General features: G+C 46.3%; 1 protein-coding gene across 1 annotated transcript in view; it reads right to left on the bottom strand.

Moving 5' to 3' along the window:
- IQGAP1 (IQ motif containing GTPase activating protein 1) overlaps nucleotides 1-17,867 on the bottom strand; it is a 95,036-nt gene that overhangs the window by 24,518 nt on the left and 52,651 nt on the right. Inside the window, exons 14-25 of the mRNA XM_081337736.1 lie at nucleotides 16,762-16,886; nucleotides 13,314-13,477; nucleotides 12,180-12,270; nucleotides 10,398-10,565; nucleotides 8,887-9,029; nucleotides 7,759-7,929; nucleotides 5,184-5,267; nucleotides 3,986-4,057; nucleotides 3,822-3,891; nucleotides 2,948-3,156; nucleotides 1,633-1,788; nucleotides 1,383-1,546 (exon numbers count right to left, since the gene is read on the bottom strand). Coding sequence (XP_081193862.1) covers nucleotides 1,383-1,546; nucleotides 1,633-1,788; nucleotides 2,948-3,156; nucleotides 3,822-3,891; nucleotides 3,986-4,057; nucleotides 5,184-5,267; nucleotides 7,759-7,929; nucleotides 8,887-9,029; nucleotides 10,398-10,565; nucleotides 12,180-12,270; nucleotides 13,314-13,477; nucleotides 16,762-16,886 — 1,617 coding nt within the window. The remainder of the gene's footprint in view (nucleotides 1-1,382; nucleotides 1,547-1,632; nucleotides 1,789-2,947; nucleotides 3,157-3,821; nucleotides 3,892-3,985; nucleotides 4,058-5,183; nucleotides 5,268-7,758; nucleotides 7,930-8,886; nucleotides 9,030-10,397; nucleotides 10,566-12,179; nucleotides 12,271-13,313; nucleotides 13,478-16,761; nucleotides 16,887-17,867) is intronic.

Genomic DNA, 17,867 nt, shown 5'->3' on the forward strand with positions numbered 1-17,867 from the left:
TTCAGTGACTCCATCCAGCCACCTCATTCTCTGTCGTCCCCTTCTTCTCTTGCCCTCAACCTTTCCCAGCATGAGGCTCTTCTCCAGTGAGTCCTTCCTTCTCATTAGGTGGCCAAAGTATTTGAGTTTTAGCTTCAGGATCTGGCCTTCTAAAGAGCAGTCAGGGTTGATCTCCTCTAGGACTGACCGGTTTGATTGCCTTGCAGTCCAAGGGACTCGAGGAGTCTTCTCCAGCACCATAGTTCAAAGGCCTCAATTCTTTGGCGCTCAGCCTTTTTTATGGTCCACCTTTCACTGCCATACCTTGCAACTGGGAAGACCATAGCCTTGACTATACACACTTTTGTTGACAGGGTGATATCTCTGCTTTTTAATGTACTGTCTAGATTTGCCATGGCTTTCCTCCCCAGGAGAAAGCGTCTTTTAATTTCTTGGCTACAGTCTCCATCTGCACTGATCTTGGAGCCCCGGAAAATAAAATCTGTTTGGGGTCCTATAGGAATATAATTTTCTGCAGCGACTCTTGCTCAAAGGTCTGCTCAACTTCTTCATACTAGAAACAAGTCTACGCTCAGAGATATTTCTCACCTCAATTTAGTTATTCAAACTGTGGGATTTCCATAATCACCTGCCACCTCATCCTTCAGCTGGAACATACAATTCTTAATGATCTAAAACCTACACCACCAGAGGTGCTTGTGCTACGCAGTTACACAAGAGCTTAATTCTTCTAGACAACTGCGGAGCAATGCTCTCTCTCACACTCACACATGGACACTGTTCTAAAAAAAGTGTTCTAAGAGGAGTACTGTGGAGTACTGTGGATGTGGAGAAACGAAGGCAATCTCGAAGAGTAAATAAAACTCTGACTGGGGGCCAAGAGAAGAAGCAGAGAAAAGTTAGCCCTTGTTAGCACAGGAGCTCTGCTTTCAGAATCAACAATTTAGCCTACAGGAATGACTGCCTCAAACTGAGTCAGCTGGCAGTTCTAGTTGCTCCAAAGTAGCTCACTGTTCTGAGTGCCGGAATATCAGCTGAAGCCTTTGCATTAAGCTGTCCTTCTGAGCATAATCCTGTTATCAAGACAACATCCATACCACATGAACTCTGCTCTGGATTGATGACTTGGATGGAGTTGATAGCCTGCTTTGGCTTTCCTTGTGCCTTATAGATGAAGTGCAGATTCTGTGGCTTCTAGGACTCTTGCACATTTTCTGTCCAGCCAGTGTAGTTATACATGCTATAAAATACATCTGCCCCAACTCTGCTGAGCCCAGTGGCCTAGACAGGGAAATGCAGTAGCTCTTTCCACATCTGGCTGTCACTGAGTACTTCATGCCAGAGTAAAAACAGTGCTAAATTAAAATCTCAAGTCCACCTACTTGATCTCCTCTTGGAGTGCAGTCTTAAAGAGGCGCAGCAGTAGATATTCTTCTCTTTGATTGGATGCATAGTTGTACAGTGTGAAAATCACAGAGTCCATGAACTTTGTAGACTTGTTCTGTGGCATTTGGAAAATCAATTTCGCCAGGTATGTTGGGTTTGTCTGCAGGAAAACAGAAAGAAGGTCTGGGGGAGATGTGTTGGGAATGAAGCAGCTCAATGAGCTTAGAGGGGGCGTCTTTCTCTTACCTGCAGCAAATAGAAGAGATGCTGATAAGCTTCCAATTTCTCTCTCTTCTCCTTGCTCAGAGCCTTCAAGCCCCCCCTTTGCTTGTTCAGCATCATCATGTCAGATAACTGTTCTTTGTTCTTTTTAGTGAGCTTCTTACTGTGAGACACAACTTCCTGTAGAAGAGTCAGAGGGTGGAACAGTTCAAGACCTGATCGCTCTTTGAGACTGGATATCGCTTAATTGTGGAAAGTTGGCTGGCAGAGAGTTAACCTAACTTCCTATGGTTGTCATGTTCAGGGCTTTTCAACCTTTTCAGCCATTGTACCACTTTTAGGATATGGCAACATCCAAGTACCACCAGTCACCTAGCAAGGTGTCAAAAACTTGATGACCGAAAAAAAAGAAAAAAGTGATGAAGTACAGGTAGTCCTCGACTTACAACAGTTCGCTTAGTAACTGTTTGAAATTACAATGGCACTGAAAAAAGTGCCCCCCAAGCCACAGCCGAGTAAGACACCTGCCTGCCCGCCCGGCGGCACTCTTCCTCCTGTCCGAGGTTTTCATTGTTGTGAGCATTTCTGTTGAGGATTGGCAGCGGGAGTGGGGGGGGTTGGTTTTTATTCCCCCCCTCCTCTGCTGGATGGTTGCAGCAGGTTTTGGTCACTTCACATGACCCTGGGACACTGACCATCATAAATATGAATCATTTGCCAAGCATCTGAATGTAAACCAGAAGACCCTGGAGATGCTGCAACATTCCAGCTGATTGGCGCTTCTTCTGGGCTCAGAAGCGGTAGGACCAGCGCTGAGCTCCAGCTGTAGCCTGGCGCTGATCCTGGTGCTTCCACTGAGCCCTGACAGCCCCGAAGAAGTGCTGATCCTGGTGCTTCCACTGAGCCCTGACAGCCCCGAAGAAGTGCTGAACCTGGCGCTTCCACTGAGCCCTGACAGCCCTGCAGCTCCAGCTGTCTCTCACTCAGGCTTGTGCGGTGCTGCCACCAGTTCAGCTCATTCCCCTCCCCCGCTACCACTTCTCTAGGATGGTCGCATACCACCTGCCAGGTGCCAATGTATCACGGGTGGTACCCATACCACTGGTTGAAAAGCCCTGGTCATGTTCACTATGCAAAATTCCTCCAAAGTTTAGGACACTCAGACACTGGGAATATGGATCCGAGAAGGCAGGAGAGACAATTCTATCCTTAAGCATTTCAAGACACTTTTTCTAAAATGTACTGTCAACACCTAAAGTCCATCTTAATTATACTTGTGCAAAAAACTGGCAATATTACAGGTCCTTCCAATCACTCTCTGAGAGTATATGTAGAGTACCTGCAATGTGATTTTGTTTTTCACCAGCAATCCAATTTTGATATCCATGAGGTTGAGGTCATTCTCCAGCTGCTGATTGGAGCGAATCAATGTCACAACCTCCTCACGCAACTTCATCAAGTCTAGTTCCTCTTGAAAATCTTGATCGCTTTGATCCAGCAAGTGAACAAACTTTCGGACCACAGACATGGGGGGTTCCTCAGCACTTACTGTAGAATAAAAAAGAGTGGAAAACCCTCCGTCTGATATTCTGTGTTGGCAGGAAAGGCAAACCTTTTACTGAAAACAGAATATATCTTCTTTCGGTAGATCAAGAAGCACCACAGACCAGGCCACGGATTGGTGACCACCCTCCAACCCAGGGCCCCATGGCTTCCTCCTCCTCTTCCGGCTCACACTGTTCACTTCCTATCCACATCCCTACACTGATAAACATCACAGAAGGGAAGAACATCTTTCTCAGCTTTGGAACCACCTTTGTATCCTGTAGTTCAGAAAGAGGATGGGCTGTCCTTGGCTTTAAGCAGAGAGCAGCACTCATCTGCAAGGAGCGTTTCTGCAGGACTCCACGGACCCTCCCAACTCTAGGATTCTGAGACACCCATCTTTAACAACACGTATCTTTCTGCCTGCTTTGAGGGCCCCTTTGCTATATAGCCCTGCATCCCTACCATACACGTTTCTCTTCTATACTCATCCACCAGGGTTAAGTGTGAGAAGCATCTCAATTCCTCTTTTCTGGTGATTTTGCTCCAGATCACCACTGCCAGCCTCAACGTACACCACCAGGGAACTTCACATTTCCAATTACAGAAACAATTTTAAGGTGGGGTCCAAGGTATAATTCTGAGGGAACTCCTTCTGTAGTACTTACTCAGAGTTTTGTAGTCATCACGGGCTTTATTGGCACGAATAAAGGCCTGGATTTTCACAATGTCATTGATCTAGGGACAGAAAGCAGATGGCAGACAGTTTTCATCCCAGTTCACTAATATTTCTAATGCATCAATGCATTTGTGTAGGCAAAATGACTCTTACATGATCCCGGAAGTATTGTAATCGATCTCTGTACTGTTTTCGGGCCTGATACATCCTAGTCATTGCTTGAATCTATAAGAAATTAGAAAACAAAATCACTAGAATCAGGAAGAAGGATATCAAAGCTCAGTAGCTGTGGAAGAGTTTGTCACTTAACAGAATACCAACATTGGAAAGGACCGTGGGATCCAACTTGGGGGACTTCTGCTGCCAATGGATCTCTGGCAAAACAAGTGCTAGAACACTGTGTGAGGTGATCTCACGATGAATCGTTAAAGGTGCTTCCAAGTAAAGGCATCACACAGAGATGCAATCATATTAGCTTTATTCAATGATAGATCAAAGAGAAAGAAATACTTGGCATGAAAGCATTCATGCCTGCATGTGAGAGAGAAATAAAATCAAGATAGCATTACATAACTAAAAACAGAAGAAGGACTAGGAGCTAGGAGTAGAGGTAGAAGCAGAGTTAGAACTAGCAATAGAACAAAGAGCAGCCCCTCGTGCAGAGGTATTTATGGGGGGTCTTGGTCCCTCCCTGACCATAAAACTCTCTCGCCAATGGGGCTGCCGGGTCTGAGACCCTTGGCTCATCAGTGGAAGCAAAGAAGCCTCTTTGCTCCCATCTGATGACCTTTTTGGGGAACTGCCAATGGCTGGCACAAAAACATCTAACACACTGTGCCTCAATCCTAACTTTATTAAATATCTGTTTCCCCCTGGGAGTATCTGCCCGCTAACTAAAATGTTTAAAATCTATACTTAAATTAGCCGTGGCCTCTGGGAGGACCTTAAAAAACCCAGTTAAATTGCAGTACATCTGCTCACTCTACTTTTGCAAGTAATTATAAGCATATTTATTCCTATTTCATATTTCTTAACTGCCCTTTTCCCTCATTTATTTATTTATGACTCCAATAATCTCAAACATTTAATCAACTATCAATACAGAAGATGCTAAACCTGTTTCAGTTGACCACAAACATGTTTGTTTTCTATACCCAAACAAAAAACACACAGTGGCTTGAGATGTGCGTCCGATCTTCTCAAGGCTAATTCAGAGCTGTGGTGGGTAATAAGACAAGGAGAGGCCAGATTGCTAACCCAGGAGAGGGGAAGCACCACAGAAGGTACTCTGAAGCTTTAACTCTTGAGGTTATCTGAAGAGAATGAGACAAACTTGGCCAGAAAGAGTTACCTTCACTGCTTCTCCTGCGTGAGTCTGCAGATACTTCAAACGATCTTGATACGCTTTGCGCTGCTTGTAGCCACGCCACTGAGACTAAAACAGAAGAAAGTTTTAGGATTCCCAGGTGTCCCAGATGATCTAGCATGAACCCCTCCCACATCAGTGACCTGCTGGACTGATCCACAATTTGTGTTTTCAAACTAAACCAGCTGACTGCTCATCCTCTCATCCCGTCTGCTGTCCTGCTTAACAGTCTGGCCAACCCAAGACAAGATTAATGCGAGCTACCCTGGCTCTGTCCAAGGCAGAGATAAGAAACACTGTTTAAAAGAATATAATTCAAGGAGGATTTTGGTAAGCCAGAACAATGAACAGGGACAAATGCAGAGTTGTACATTTGGGAAGACAAATCAGGTATAAGTACTGGATGTAGGGGGGGCAATTATACTAGGCAGCAATAAATGCAAAAAGGATCCGGATATCTTAGTGAATCACAAGCTGAAGAACCAAAAGTTTGGTGTACCTTTAAAACAAGAGAAAGGCAATCCTGGGCTACATCATCAGAGGTATAGCACCAGCATCAAGAGAAATTGTAGTTCCTCTCTTATTTTGTTTTGGTTGGAATATATATTACATCCTGTTCTGGACACCACATTTCAGGAAGAATACCTCTGATAAATTTAAGGGTACAGAGGAGAGCAGCCCAGATGATAAGTGAGAACAGTCAACCAATGGAACAGTTTGCCTTCAGATGTTGTGGGAGTTTCATCCCTGGAAGCTTTCAAGAAGAGACTGGACTGCCATCTGTCAAAAACGGTGTAGGGTCTCCTGCTTGGAAGAGGGGGGGGTTGGACTAGATGACCTACAAGACCCCTTCCAACTTAGAATTATTATAATTCTAATTCTGTCTGCAGGTATAAAGAGCTTGGAAGGAAAAACGTTCCAGTGAAATATTGGAAGCAGCAGCTAGGTTTATTCTGGAGAAGATAATTCTGTGGGAGGTACGATAACTATCTTTGAGTATCTGAAGGGTGAAAGACAGAACAGAGCGCTTTGGAGTTTGCTCTAGAAAACAGTGCAACAAAACAACGGACTTAAATTCAAGACAGCAGAGTTCAAAGTGTCCTAAGTGAAAAGTTTGTCCACAATGCACAGACTCTCTTGGGAGGGGGTGGGCTCTCTTTCACAGAGGTGTTTCAACAAAAGTTGGATGGCAATCTGCTAGTGCTGCTGTGCTAGTAGTTTCCTACCCTGGCTTGGAGCTGGGATTAGATTTTCTCCAATGCCCCTTTGAAGCCTTATGAGACAAGCCATGACAGACAGACACACACAGACACCGGGGTCATTCTTCAGAGGTATTTCCTTACCAAATTCCTCAATGCCTTCAACAACAACAGACCTTACCTTCATTGGGGAAAAAAAAATCTTTAAAATTCAGGGAGCTATTCAGAAAAGTGTCAGCCTTGACAATAGCCCACGTTGTACCGTACAGTGCAGGAAATGTTTTATGACATTTTATATTATGTCACAAAATGTTTTATGATAATTTGGTTATTAAATGATTTATAACATTTCCCAAGTTTCAATTCCACGTGAGCCATGGGTCACAGATTTTGGAGGTGTTCTGTACGCGAGCCCATTGAGGGGACCTTGGCTCAAAAGATGTTGCCCTGTAAGGCGGGGGTCCTCAACCTTGGCAACTTGAAGACTTGTGGACTTCAACTCCCAGAATTCCTCAGCCAGCAAAGCTTGCTGAGGAATTCTGGGAGTTGAAGCCCACAAGTCTTCAAGTTGCCAAGGCTGAGGACCCCTGCTGTAAGGCACCATTTCACCCCATGGATGGATACAAGAAGAGGAATTTTGGTAGCATACAGACAGTCTAAGGCCATTTCATATGCCACACTGGAACTCTTCCTTCTCACAAAAAACCTGTTGCTCAGCCGGGAGAACTCCCTTGGTTAGTTTCGCAACAGAATTTGCATGTTTTCTTCACTTATACATAATATCTCAAGTCAGCAGTGTGGCCACTGGAACCACGTAATAATTTATTTATTAAATTTATTTGCCGCCTATCTTGCCAATGGGGTTAAGTCTAGGCTGCTTCAACAATAAAAAGGAAAAAAATGAAAAGAAGCGTAAACAGAACAGAAGTCAAATAACAGAACAATGAAACACAAAAAAATAAAAGAAAGGAAGCAACAAGAAAACAGTGTGAGAAACAAAAAGACAGACAGATGGGTGGACAGCAGAGAAAGAACCAGGGTGTGGGTGGGTGGGAAGTGGAATCTGCCATCAAGCCAGCATTCACCTCCAGTGTGGAGTTCCCCTTTGAACCCCAGGCCAACTGGCAGAGCCAGGTCTTTAGGCTCCCATGGAAGGAGAGGAAAGGGGGGTATATCTTATCCTGGAGGGCAAGATGTTCCAAAGGCCATCAGCTGATGATATTGATGATAACCAATGAAAAAAAGGGAAGGATGGTGCACATCTGCAAAGCATGACCGTAATTCCAAATCTCGCTGTACATTTCATCCCCTTAATATGACTCTGTCCTTCTTTTCAGCTCATCTGACATGGATCTCCATACCTGGATGCAGGTGATGGCAGGGACTTGTTTCTTCAAGAAATGCATTCTGGCCATGAACTCATGGCGAACTAGGTAGCCTCGGCAGCGAGCCTGTAGCTTAGTGATCAGGTTCTCATTGGCCAGCCAGAGCTGCTCCCGGTTGTATGCCACCGTAACTGCCGAGATGGCGCTCTGGGGTTTCCGGGAAGAAAACGCAAAGCAGGTGTTGCATAACAGACGGAACAGATGCACCGTTTCCCACCAATAGCATATAGAATCAGTTTTGGGATTGGATAGTTGGCTTGCTAATTACAAATTTATGGATTAGTATCCACTCAACCTTCATTCCCCAAGTTACCAAAAGAAAGGCATGTGGAATTATCTTATTTTGGCAATCAACACTACTGTGAAATAAAAAATATCATATAATAATTTCCTCAATAAATGTAATATTTATGTCCCTTTGTTTTTCCCACTGCTTCATATCAATTTTCAGTTTAAATTATGCATCTATTTAACCATACAAGTTTCTTATTCGTATTTTAGCTTTTAGTAACATTTTAGTAACACCTTATGAGCCGTAGATATTCTGAATATTGTTTCATTCGCTTTTCAAATTCAATCAAATCTCGGAATGTTCCACTTCATTTCTGTAATTCATTTCGTATTGTATTACATGACATAAATAATTCAAAATGATTTGCAAAAACAAGGTAGAGCAATTCAAATATTACTTCAAATATTGGAACTAATGATAACATTTTCACCACTCCGTAGGAGAGAGTCAAAGACGAAATGTTCGTAAGGTCAATTCTTACACTCTTAAAGAAGTATCACTCCGCTGACCTAATTGTTTATACGTTCATCTTTGTGGAGATAAATATTTAATACTGAAGCAAGATGCAGTAAGTTTGCACTTATTCTACTACATTTATCCCATACTTTCAGAATGGTGCTTATAATCAAGTACTCTCTTATATGCTGGACACTTCTCTGTTTATGAGCAAATACATCTGTGCAAGCCGAGATGGTTCTAACATTAGGATAGTTGTGCTAGGCAAGAAATAATTCCTAATCCATGCCCTCATTCTTTGGTACCCAAAAGACCTTGTCCCCAAGAGGGCTGCTGAAAACCAGGGGGCGTCATACCTGAATGTCTTCCCGGGAGAGCTGTACGCTGTTATGCACAAATCCCTGGGGCTCTTCCCAGACTCCATCCTGGGTCTGGAGATTGTGGTAGTAATGGTACCCGCCTTTCACCCAGTGTTTCACCCAATCGCTGTTGTTGTTTCCTAGGAGGAACGAAAACCTTACTGATGCTGACTGAGGTCACTCTTACAACACTGCTCAAATGTGTTGCCAAACTTGGCAGAATAAAAGGTAGCTTTCATATGCACAGGTTACCACATCTGCAGACAATGCAAAGCTAGGAGAGTAGTTAATACCTGGGAAGAGAGGGGGAAAAATTCAGAAAGACTGAGGCTAAAACGGTCGGCAGAAAAAAAGGCTTAACAGCAAGAATTGCAATATTGTGCATCTAGGTAAGAAAAACAAAATAAGCACATACGGAATGGGAAAGATCTGGCAGAAGAGCAGCAGACAAGAGAAAGATTTGGATCAACTACAGGTAATCTTTGACTTACGACTACAGTTGAGCTTTACTGAAGTCCTAGATGCAGATATATCGCGGAATCAAAAAAGCTAAATAAACGTTTCGCACAGTGGGCAATTCTGAATATGAACAGAACTATTTAGAGCCACAGAGAGGCAATGAAATTGCTGTACCTACAGATTATACCAAATTTTGGCACTGCTTCAATGAAATAAAAGTGTGCATTCCAAAAATTGAATCAGAAAGAAGATATAAGATGGGGCCATTAATTTAATTTTTTTTAACTTTTGTATTATTGTATTTTATTGTTGTTAGCCGCCCTGAGTCCTTCGGGAGATAGGGCGGCATATAAGTCCCAATAATAAATAAATAAATAAATAAATAATAAATAAGGCTCGCTGAAGAACTATACAATAAAAGTGACTTGTTACTTCAGAAAAATATAATGGAAAACATTTACACTGTACACGTGAGAGCTAACTCAGAGGAAAAACAAAAGGAAACAACAGCTGGCTTAGGACCAACTACTGGAAGAGCTATGTAGTTCTGGGAATAAAGAAGCGGGGGGGGGGGGGGGGAAAATAGCAAAAATGAGAGAAGATCAGAAGGCCAACTGGAAGCTGGGCAGACCTCCCATGCAAGGTGGAGCAGGACTCTTAAGAAGACTCCCACAGAGCAATCCTTCTTTAGTGAAAAGGAGAAGATTGCCCTTGACCTCCCACATCAGAAGAGGCCGCTTTCTTCGACCTCTCCGTGATGTGAAAGCAGTCAATTAAGATTGCTGAAATCCAGGGCCAAGTCCGTCCCTGGCTTGGAAGCCCATGGGACATTCATGCTCAGCCAGACTCTTCTACTCGGTGGTTACTTCGTGGGGAAAAGACTGAAGGAGAAAGTGCTTGTGTCCTGCCTTAAATCTCCTGGAGGACAGCAATTTAATGAATGAAAAAAAAAGCCAGTCTAGAGTTAATTTGGTAGAACAGTCTGAACTGCAAACGTCACTTGTGTACCACCAGCCCATTCCCAGGTGACCAAATAAGTGTCCTTGTACCAGAAGCCAGCTTTGCCTTTTTTGCTGCCGTCAGTTCCCGATGATACGCCTCGGAACATTCGGGGGTCACGCCATACAGCCCAACATCAGCTGAACGCAAGAAGCTGAGTGTCCTTGCAACATCGCCCTGATCCACTGCTTCATTGATGGCCAAAATTCCTAAGGAAACTTGGAGGAGAAAAAAAGAAAAAGAAACTTTTCTGTGAATATGTTTCATGGCATGTGTGACTTTCAACTTGAAATTCCTTCACGATTTCAAAAACGTTCTCCTTTCCATGTCATGGGACCTATGCCCAGGTAGTGCAAAGTGCCGGAGAAATCAGGATATTCGGGCAGTTCAAATGAGTATAAAGGTTGATGGCGAGCTTACGCTCTCTACAAGAATCTGAGCTACTAACGGTCAAGGGAAATGAGCGGGAGATAAGAGTAGAAGGAATTCCAGACGGGCTGGACTTAGCTCTCTTGTGGGAGCTTAGGGACTTAACAACTGATGATACGTTTGACCCCCTCCCTTGGGCTCGGTCTGGTCATCTCTTACAGGTATGCCATTACTGGATTCTAGCCTTAGGCCCAAACCCAGGATCCCTTCCTTTGGGGCTGGCTTGTAGTCAACCCTCACGAAGCCCTGCACTTTGGTAATATTTTCCCCTGGAGAACCCCCCCCCCCGAGGGCATTATTCATCTCCAAGTCATGCTTTCAGGAGCAGCAGCACATAACCTGTTGCCCAATTACTTGCCCCTCTGCCCTCCTTTCTATGCAGGGACTTCCCTCCTCTCATTTTTATCCCACTTGCCACTTTTTGTGGCAGGTTTTGCCGGCATTTGCCAGCTAAGGGCAATCTTCCTGAGACGGCACTTGAGGGAGGCCAAAGGGAGGCTGTGGCCAAAACCAGCCCAAGCCATTGCTCAACCAAAGAACCTGGGTGGGGGGCCTCTACGAGGCAGTCACACGCTCTCAGTCTGAGTCTATCTCACAGGGCTATTGCTGTGGTGAAAAATAGTCCTTGTACTGCCTTTACATAAAAGGGACGCGGTGGCTCAGTGGGTTAAGACGCTGAGCTTGTCGATCAGAAGGTCGGCAGTTTGGCGGGTCGAATCCCGAGTGCCGCGTAACAGAGTGAGCGCCTGTTACTCGTCCCAGCTTCTGCCAACCTAGCAGTTCGAAAGCACATAAAAACGCAAGTAGAAAAATAGGGACCACTACGGTGGGAAGGTAACAGCGTTCCGTGCGCCTTTGGCGTCTAGTCATGCCGGCCACATGACCACGGAGACGTCCTCGGACAAGCGCTGGCTCTCCGGCTTTGAAACGGAGATGAGCACCGGCCCCTAGAGTCGGAAACGACTAGCACACATGTGCGGGGGAACCTTTACCTTTACCTTACTGCCTTTAGATATAACTGCATAGCAGGTAAAAAGAAAAACCATGTTCCTTTATTAGAACTGTTCTGGGACCCCCTTCCCGGTTCCATGGGGCAGTGAGCAAACAAACTGCACAGACCACCAGGACAAGGACATGCTTGGGAACGTGGCGGCCCAACATCCCTTTAAAGATCAAGCCACATCCGGAGAGAACAACGGTGATTCTGACTATGGCCATCAAGGTGAAAAGCAGCAGTAGCAGCAGCTCCGCAAGCGATACAGATGAACGCCACTGTTTTTTTCTGGAGTACAATAAGGAGAAGCTTTAGCGACGGAAAGACTAAACCCTTCTGGAAGCGATTCCTTTTTCCTAAAGCAGCCACCCTCAGCCAGTGGTGGAGGACGGCAAAGCTGCTGACTTACATCTTTGGGCTTCCTCCATATCTTTGTTGGACTGATGAACCCCACCCTGAATTTCATCCAACCACAGGACGGCCGTCTCATCCTGAGTTTCCTGAAAGAAAAAGAAAAGGTCAATCCTGGCTGTCCCGTAAAGCCCAAGACGGGTGGAAACAAATGCTGTTCTTGCTTCTGGCAGAGGCACCGTCACAAGCCGAGGTTTCATTTAAAACAACAAAAGCCACGTGGCGCCGCAAGCAAGAGAGTTGAGTCGCCGCCAAGAGCCGGCCACGTGCATAGGCTAGAAAACTGGGAAAGGGCAGAGAACTCCAGTAGCTGCAGGAAGGCTGGGTTGGGCTTTTTGTTTTGGTTTTTTTTTGGGGGGGGGACTGACCGAAATCATCTAGACACCAATTACAACCTATCCCCAAACACACACACACACCAATTTCTCCCCCAGAAAGATCAGAGGGAGTTGCCTCATTTGGATAGCCCGTGAGCAGCAGCCTTCCCCAAAAGCGTGGAGGGAAGCAACCCCCAAAGGCCACTTCCCTCTCCTCTAGGCGTGCAGGCTCCCCGTCTTCCACAGGAGAGTCCTGCAGAGCGGCACATCTCTTTGCTTTGACTTCTTACCCATCCTTTTGAAGCAACGGACAACTTCCCACGGCCACCTCACTGCGGCCAACCTCCCACAGGACAATTCCACGTGGGATAGCTCAATGTGATAAACAGGCCCGTTTCTTCAACATTATTTACATTTTTGTGGAAATGGACAAAATGAAAATAAGGTTGGAAAAACAGTGGCGGGTAATATTGAATGCATTGAATTATCCCACATGTAACTGTCCCACGGCATGTTGTCCCACAGCGAGTTGGCCGTGGTGAGTTGTCCTACATCCTCCTTTTGGCCTTCTCAACCATAGGGAAGGATTCTCCTGATGGTCGACTCTGATGGCCATTTTCTTTGTGGCAGAGAACTTTTTCCTCCACCAGCAACTGGGACTGCAGCAATTTCCATCGCTAAGCCATGCTGATGCCCTCCACGACCGCACTGCTTAGTGACGGGAGTTCCAATCCCAGTTGCCATAAACCAAGGAATACCTGTATAGCAAAGAGGACCTCAGAACACGCTTCGCTCCGCTGTGATCATTCCCTCACCTGAGCTTTCTCCCTCTTTGCACGGAGCAGCACATCCTGATAATGCTGTGCTACTTTGGGGGTTACTCCTTCCAGTTTTGCTGCAGGGATCTGCAAGGCCTGCAAGGTCTTTCTGGCGTCTCCTTCATCCAAAGCCTCATTTATGAGTCCAATGGCTAAAATCCCTGGAATAAACATAAGAGGAAGAATCCCAACGGGGTTTATATAGGGAAAAAATGGAGCCCCTGCTGCCACTTTCCATTCCTCGCCCGCAAATGGTGCCAGATGCCTGTCTTCACTTTCTATGACGCTGGCTAGCAACTGCCATAACCGGGGGTGGGGGGGGCATTTGGGAGGGGAAGAGTGCTGGAGGTGTGAAAGAATGCTGTGGGAATTGGGGGGAATATGGACACTAACCGGAACCAGAGGTGTCCAACTGAACCATCTTTCTGCCTTCAAGGACTCCGGCCCTGAGAAAGGAATTTACCGCGGCGCCTGGGCATTGGGTTCCCAAAACATAGGAACAGGGCCTGATTGGACTACTCCCACAGGGAAGAGGGTTCTGGACATTGGGGATTGTTTTCAATCCAAGCTTTTTGTGCAGGTTTTCTTCAGAGCTTGCCTAGTTCAGCCTGCACCCAGCATTCCTAGTAAAAGTAGCTTTTCTCTAACACCTATGGCCGTGGTGGCGAACCTATGGCACGTGTGCCACAGGTGGCAAGCAGAGCCTCCTCTGTGGGCACGCACGCCATCGCCCCAGTCCTAGGCCTTCAGCTGGGTTTTATAAAACATTTTCACTTTAGGCCTCCGCCACCATGTGCAAAAAAAAAAAAGGTTCAATCAATTTCAATTTCTCGCGGGGAAAAAAAGATCTCGCAAAGCTGGAATTGATTGATTGAACTTTTTAGTCCCACCCAGTATGCCGTTACCACCGCAGCCACGCACACCCAATGGGCCACGCCCACCCAATGGGCCACGCCCACCCAGCACCCAATGATACATAAGTGGGTTTGGGGTTCCAGTTTGGGCACTCGGTCTCTAAAAGGTTCGCCATCACTGACCTATGGAGTCAAGGGTCGTTCTTTCTTAAGGAGCAGGCTGTGACCAGCCTGACAAATTGACTTATTCCCCATAAGGGTGTTTAATCAATCAAATATTTAAAACTTTCGTGTCACATTCTCCTTCCTCTTCCAAGGAAAAGGAAGACTATTAACATAGGCTTATCCCAAGGCTACTAATATTTAAGGAGCTAAGGGGTTATGTATTGGCCCCAGACGGTGCAAGGTAGTTCCTGGTCCACCTAAAAGGCAAATCACTGTGTTGCCTCTTCAAAAATGTCTTCTAGACATTTTCTGAAGATATTTTAGCTACGATTGTGCAAGAGAGCCACAAAATGTGTGACTGAACTCTAAGCTGAGGAATAGAACACAGAATCACCTGGCTGGAAGGGACCTCAGAGGTCTTCTAGTCCAACCCCCTGCTCAAGCAGGAGACCTTACACTGTGTGCACAATTATTAGGCAAATGAGTATTTTGACCATATCATCATTTTCATGCATATTTTTCCACCTCCAAGCTGTATAAACCTGAATGCTTAGTGAATATAAGCATATCAGGTGATGTGTATTTGTGTAACGAGAGGATGTGTTGCCTAAGGAGAGCAACACCCTATATCAGGGGTAGGCAACCTCGGCTCTTTTATGACTCGTGGACTTCAACTCCCAGAATTGCTAAGTCAGCCTGGCTCAGTTTGGAAACCTCTCCCTTTCCCCTCAGCATGGCTGTTTCTTTTGAACAGTTCTATCAAGTTTGTAAGGGACGCGGTGGCTCAGTGGGTTAGGACGCTGAGCTTGTCGATCAGAAGGTCGGCAGTTTGGCGGGTCGAATCCCGAGTGCCGCGTAGCAGAGTGAGCGCCTGTTACTCGTCCCAGCTTCTGCCAACCTAGCAGTTCGAAAGCACGTAAAAACGCAAGTAGAAAAATAGGGACCACTACGGTGGGAAGGTAACAGCGCTCTGTGCGCCTTTGGCGTCTAGTCATGCCGGCCACATGACCACAGAGACATCCTCGGACAAGCGCTGGCTCTTCGGCTTTGAAACGGAGATGAGCACCGGCCCCTAGAGTCGGAAACGACTAGCACGCATGTGCGGGGGAACCTTTACCTTTACCTTTATCCAGTTTGTATCCTTCTAATTGTTTATTACAGTCATGGGTTCCACCCCATCAAGTTCCAGGAATGGCTACTGTACAGAATTGTACATGCCCTCCTGTGCTAGGATTTCAAGCTTTCCCTTTGTTCCTCATACGATTAACATCAGTACAGAGACTGTCGAAGACTTATGGCTTAGCATGCTTGCAGAAACACCAAAGTGCTATATCTTGCTAAGGCAGGGCTTTTCAACCTTTTCACCCATTGTACCACTTTTAGGATATGGCAACATCCGAGTACCACCAGTTGCCTAACAAGGTGTCAAAAACTTGACCAAAAAAAAAAAAGTAAAAGAGTGATGAAGTACAGGTAGTCCTCAACATACAACAGTTCGCTTAGTCACTGTTCGAAGTTTCAATGGGACTGAAAAAAAGTGCCCCCCAAGCCACAGGCGAGCAAGATACCTGCCCGGCGGTGCTCCTCCTCCTGTCCGAGATTTTCATTGTTGTGAGCATTTCTGTAGAGGATTGGCCGCAGGGGTGGGGTGGGGGGTGTTTGGTTTTTATTCCCCCCCTCCTCCTCTGCTGGGTGGTTCCAGCAGGTTTTGGTCACTTCACCATCATAAATATGAATCAGTTGCCAAGCATCTGAATGTAAATCACAAGACCCTGGAGATGCTGCAACATTCCAGCTGATCGGCGCTTCTTCTGGGCTCAAAAGCACCAGGATCAGCACTGAGCTCCAGCTGGAGCCTGGTGCTGATCCTGGTGCTTCCGCTGAGCCCTGACAGCCCTGCAGCTCCAGCCGTCTCTCGCTCCGGCTTGTGCGGTGTTGCCACCAGTTCAGCTCATTCCCCTCCCCCGCTACCACTTTTCTAGGATGGTCACGTACCACCTGCCAGGTGCCAATGTACCACAGGTGGTACCCCTACCACTGGTTGAAAAGCCCTGTGCTAAGGGATATGTTCTTAAAAAGCGAACTGCTGTAACTGGGTACGCACCTACCAAATCTCGAACTTCCAAATGCCAACATCAAAAAGCTGGATGAAAGACCATCTTGATAAAAATGAGAAACAGACTCAGAGAGAGTCCATTTTCTATTCCGGATTGAGGCTAATTCAGCTAAAGCCACTCAAGAAGGTCCCCGCTGGATTTTACAGGGGAACCAACCGTCTTGGGAAGACGCCTTCAAGGGTGGTTCTCCAGCTGCTACAGCCGATGTCTTTTTGACAAGGTTGCCCGTCCTGTATGCTGCAAGCTAGGAAACTCAATGGAAGCCCAACTCTCCCCACCTTCCCCCAATTCCGGTGAATGGACACTTACTCTCATGTTCTTCGTGTATCACAATATTCACGTGGTCAATACACGACTGGATGTCATTCCATGTCAGGAACTCAGGTCCCTCACTCTGCATCTGAGCCTTAAGCTTGAACAACTCGTCAATGTACCTGTTTAAGCCAAAATACAAGATAAGACTTCAAGAAGCACCCCTGAAGACATGAACAGAAAATACAAACACGGGAGCGTGGATTACCCCAAACATCTCTGTGTTCTGAAAAACCCAGTGAAAGGCCATGGCATCGGAGCGGAGCAGGTCTGGAATTGATCATCATCTGGCAAATGAACGTTTAGGATGTCTGAATGGGTATGGATCGTGAGAATGAGAAGGTTCTTCGGGGGAGGGGCTGGAGCCCTGAAGACTGCCAGGGGAAGAGAAAACAAGAGGGATTGGGGAGCCAACTGATCTGAGGGAAGCCAGAGGCCATGGGGCAGATATAGCCAGGAGGGCCAGTTAGAAACCACAGCTTAGGCAGCCATAGTTGGAGGCGGAGGCGCTGACCTGAAGAGAGTTGCCAACGCACAGGCTGAAACCTGGTGGGGAAAAGATCGGGCAGGGCAAGCTGGGATGTTTGGCTGGGACCCTAAAGAGCAGTTGGGCTGTGCAGGGTTGGATTCCAGCTTTTGGGAGGCTTCCAGATCAGCCCCAACAACCCAGGGCAACCTTGGCCAGCCAGGGAAGAACAACGCAGCAGTCAGAGCTGTCTTCAGGCTTGGGAAAAAAAGGGAGGCACAAAGATGGAGCCCTACGGAAGACGAGGTCCTGGTGATACTCCAGTCTGCTCTACATGGGGCTGCCTTTGGAGACTACTCAGGAGTGGCAGCTGGTGCAGAATACGCCGCAGGAGGAAAACTGAAATTATCAGCTAACTTTCCCATTCAAAAAGTGTAGCTAGTTTTATGCTGGAAGTGCCTTTACAGTGTGGAGCATGACTGCTTGCAGGACTGTGCACTTGAAGCAGAGCCGGCCGCAGGCAGGTTCCCAGCAGGGATCCGGAGATGTGAGATCAGAAGAGGGAGGCAATGTTTCCCACGGTACGATCCATCCATTTGGAAAAGAAGTCAGGGTGGAGGTTTTTCTGCATGCCTTT

The sequence above is a fragment of the Vipera berus genome (genome assembly GCF_964194415.1).
Source record: "Vipera berus genome assembly, chromosome: 12".
Classification (NCBI taxonomy): Eukaryota; Metazoa; Chordata; class Lepidosauria; order Squamata; family Viperidae; genus Vipera; species Vipera berus.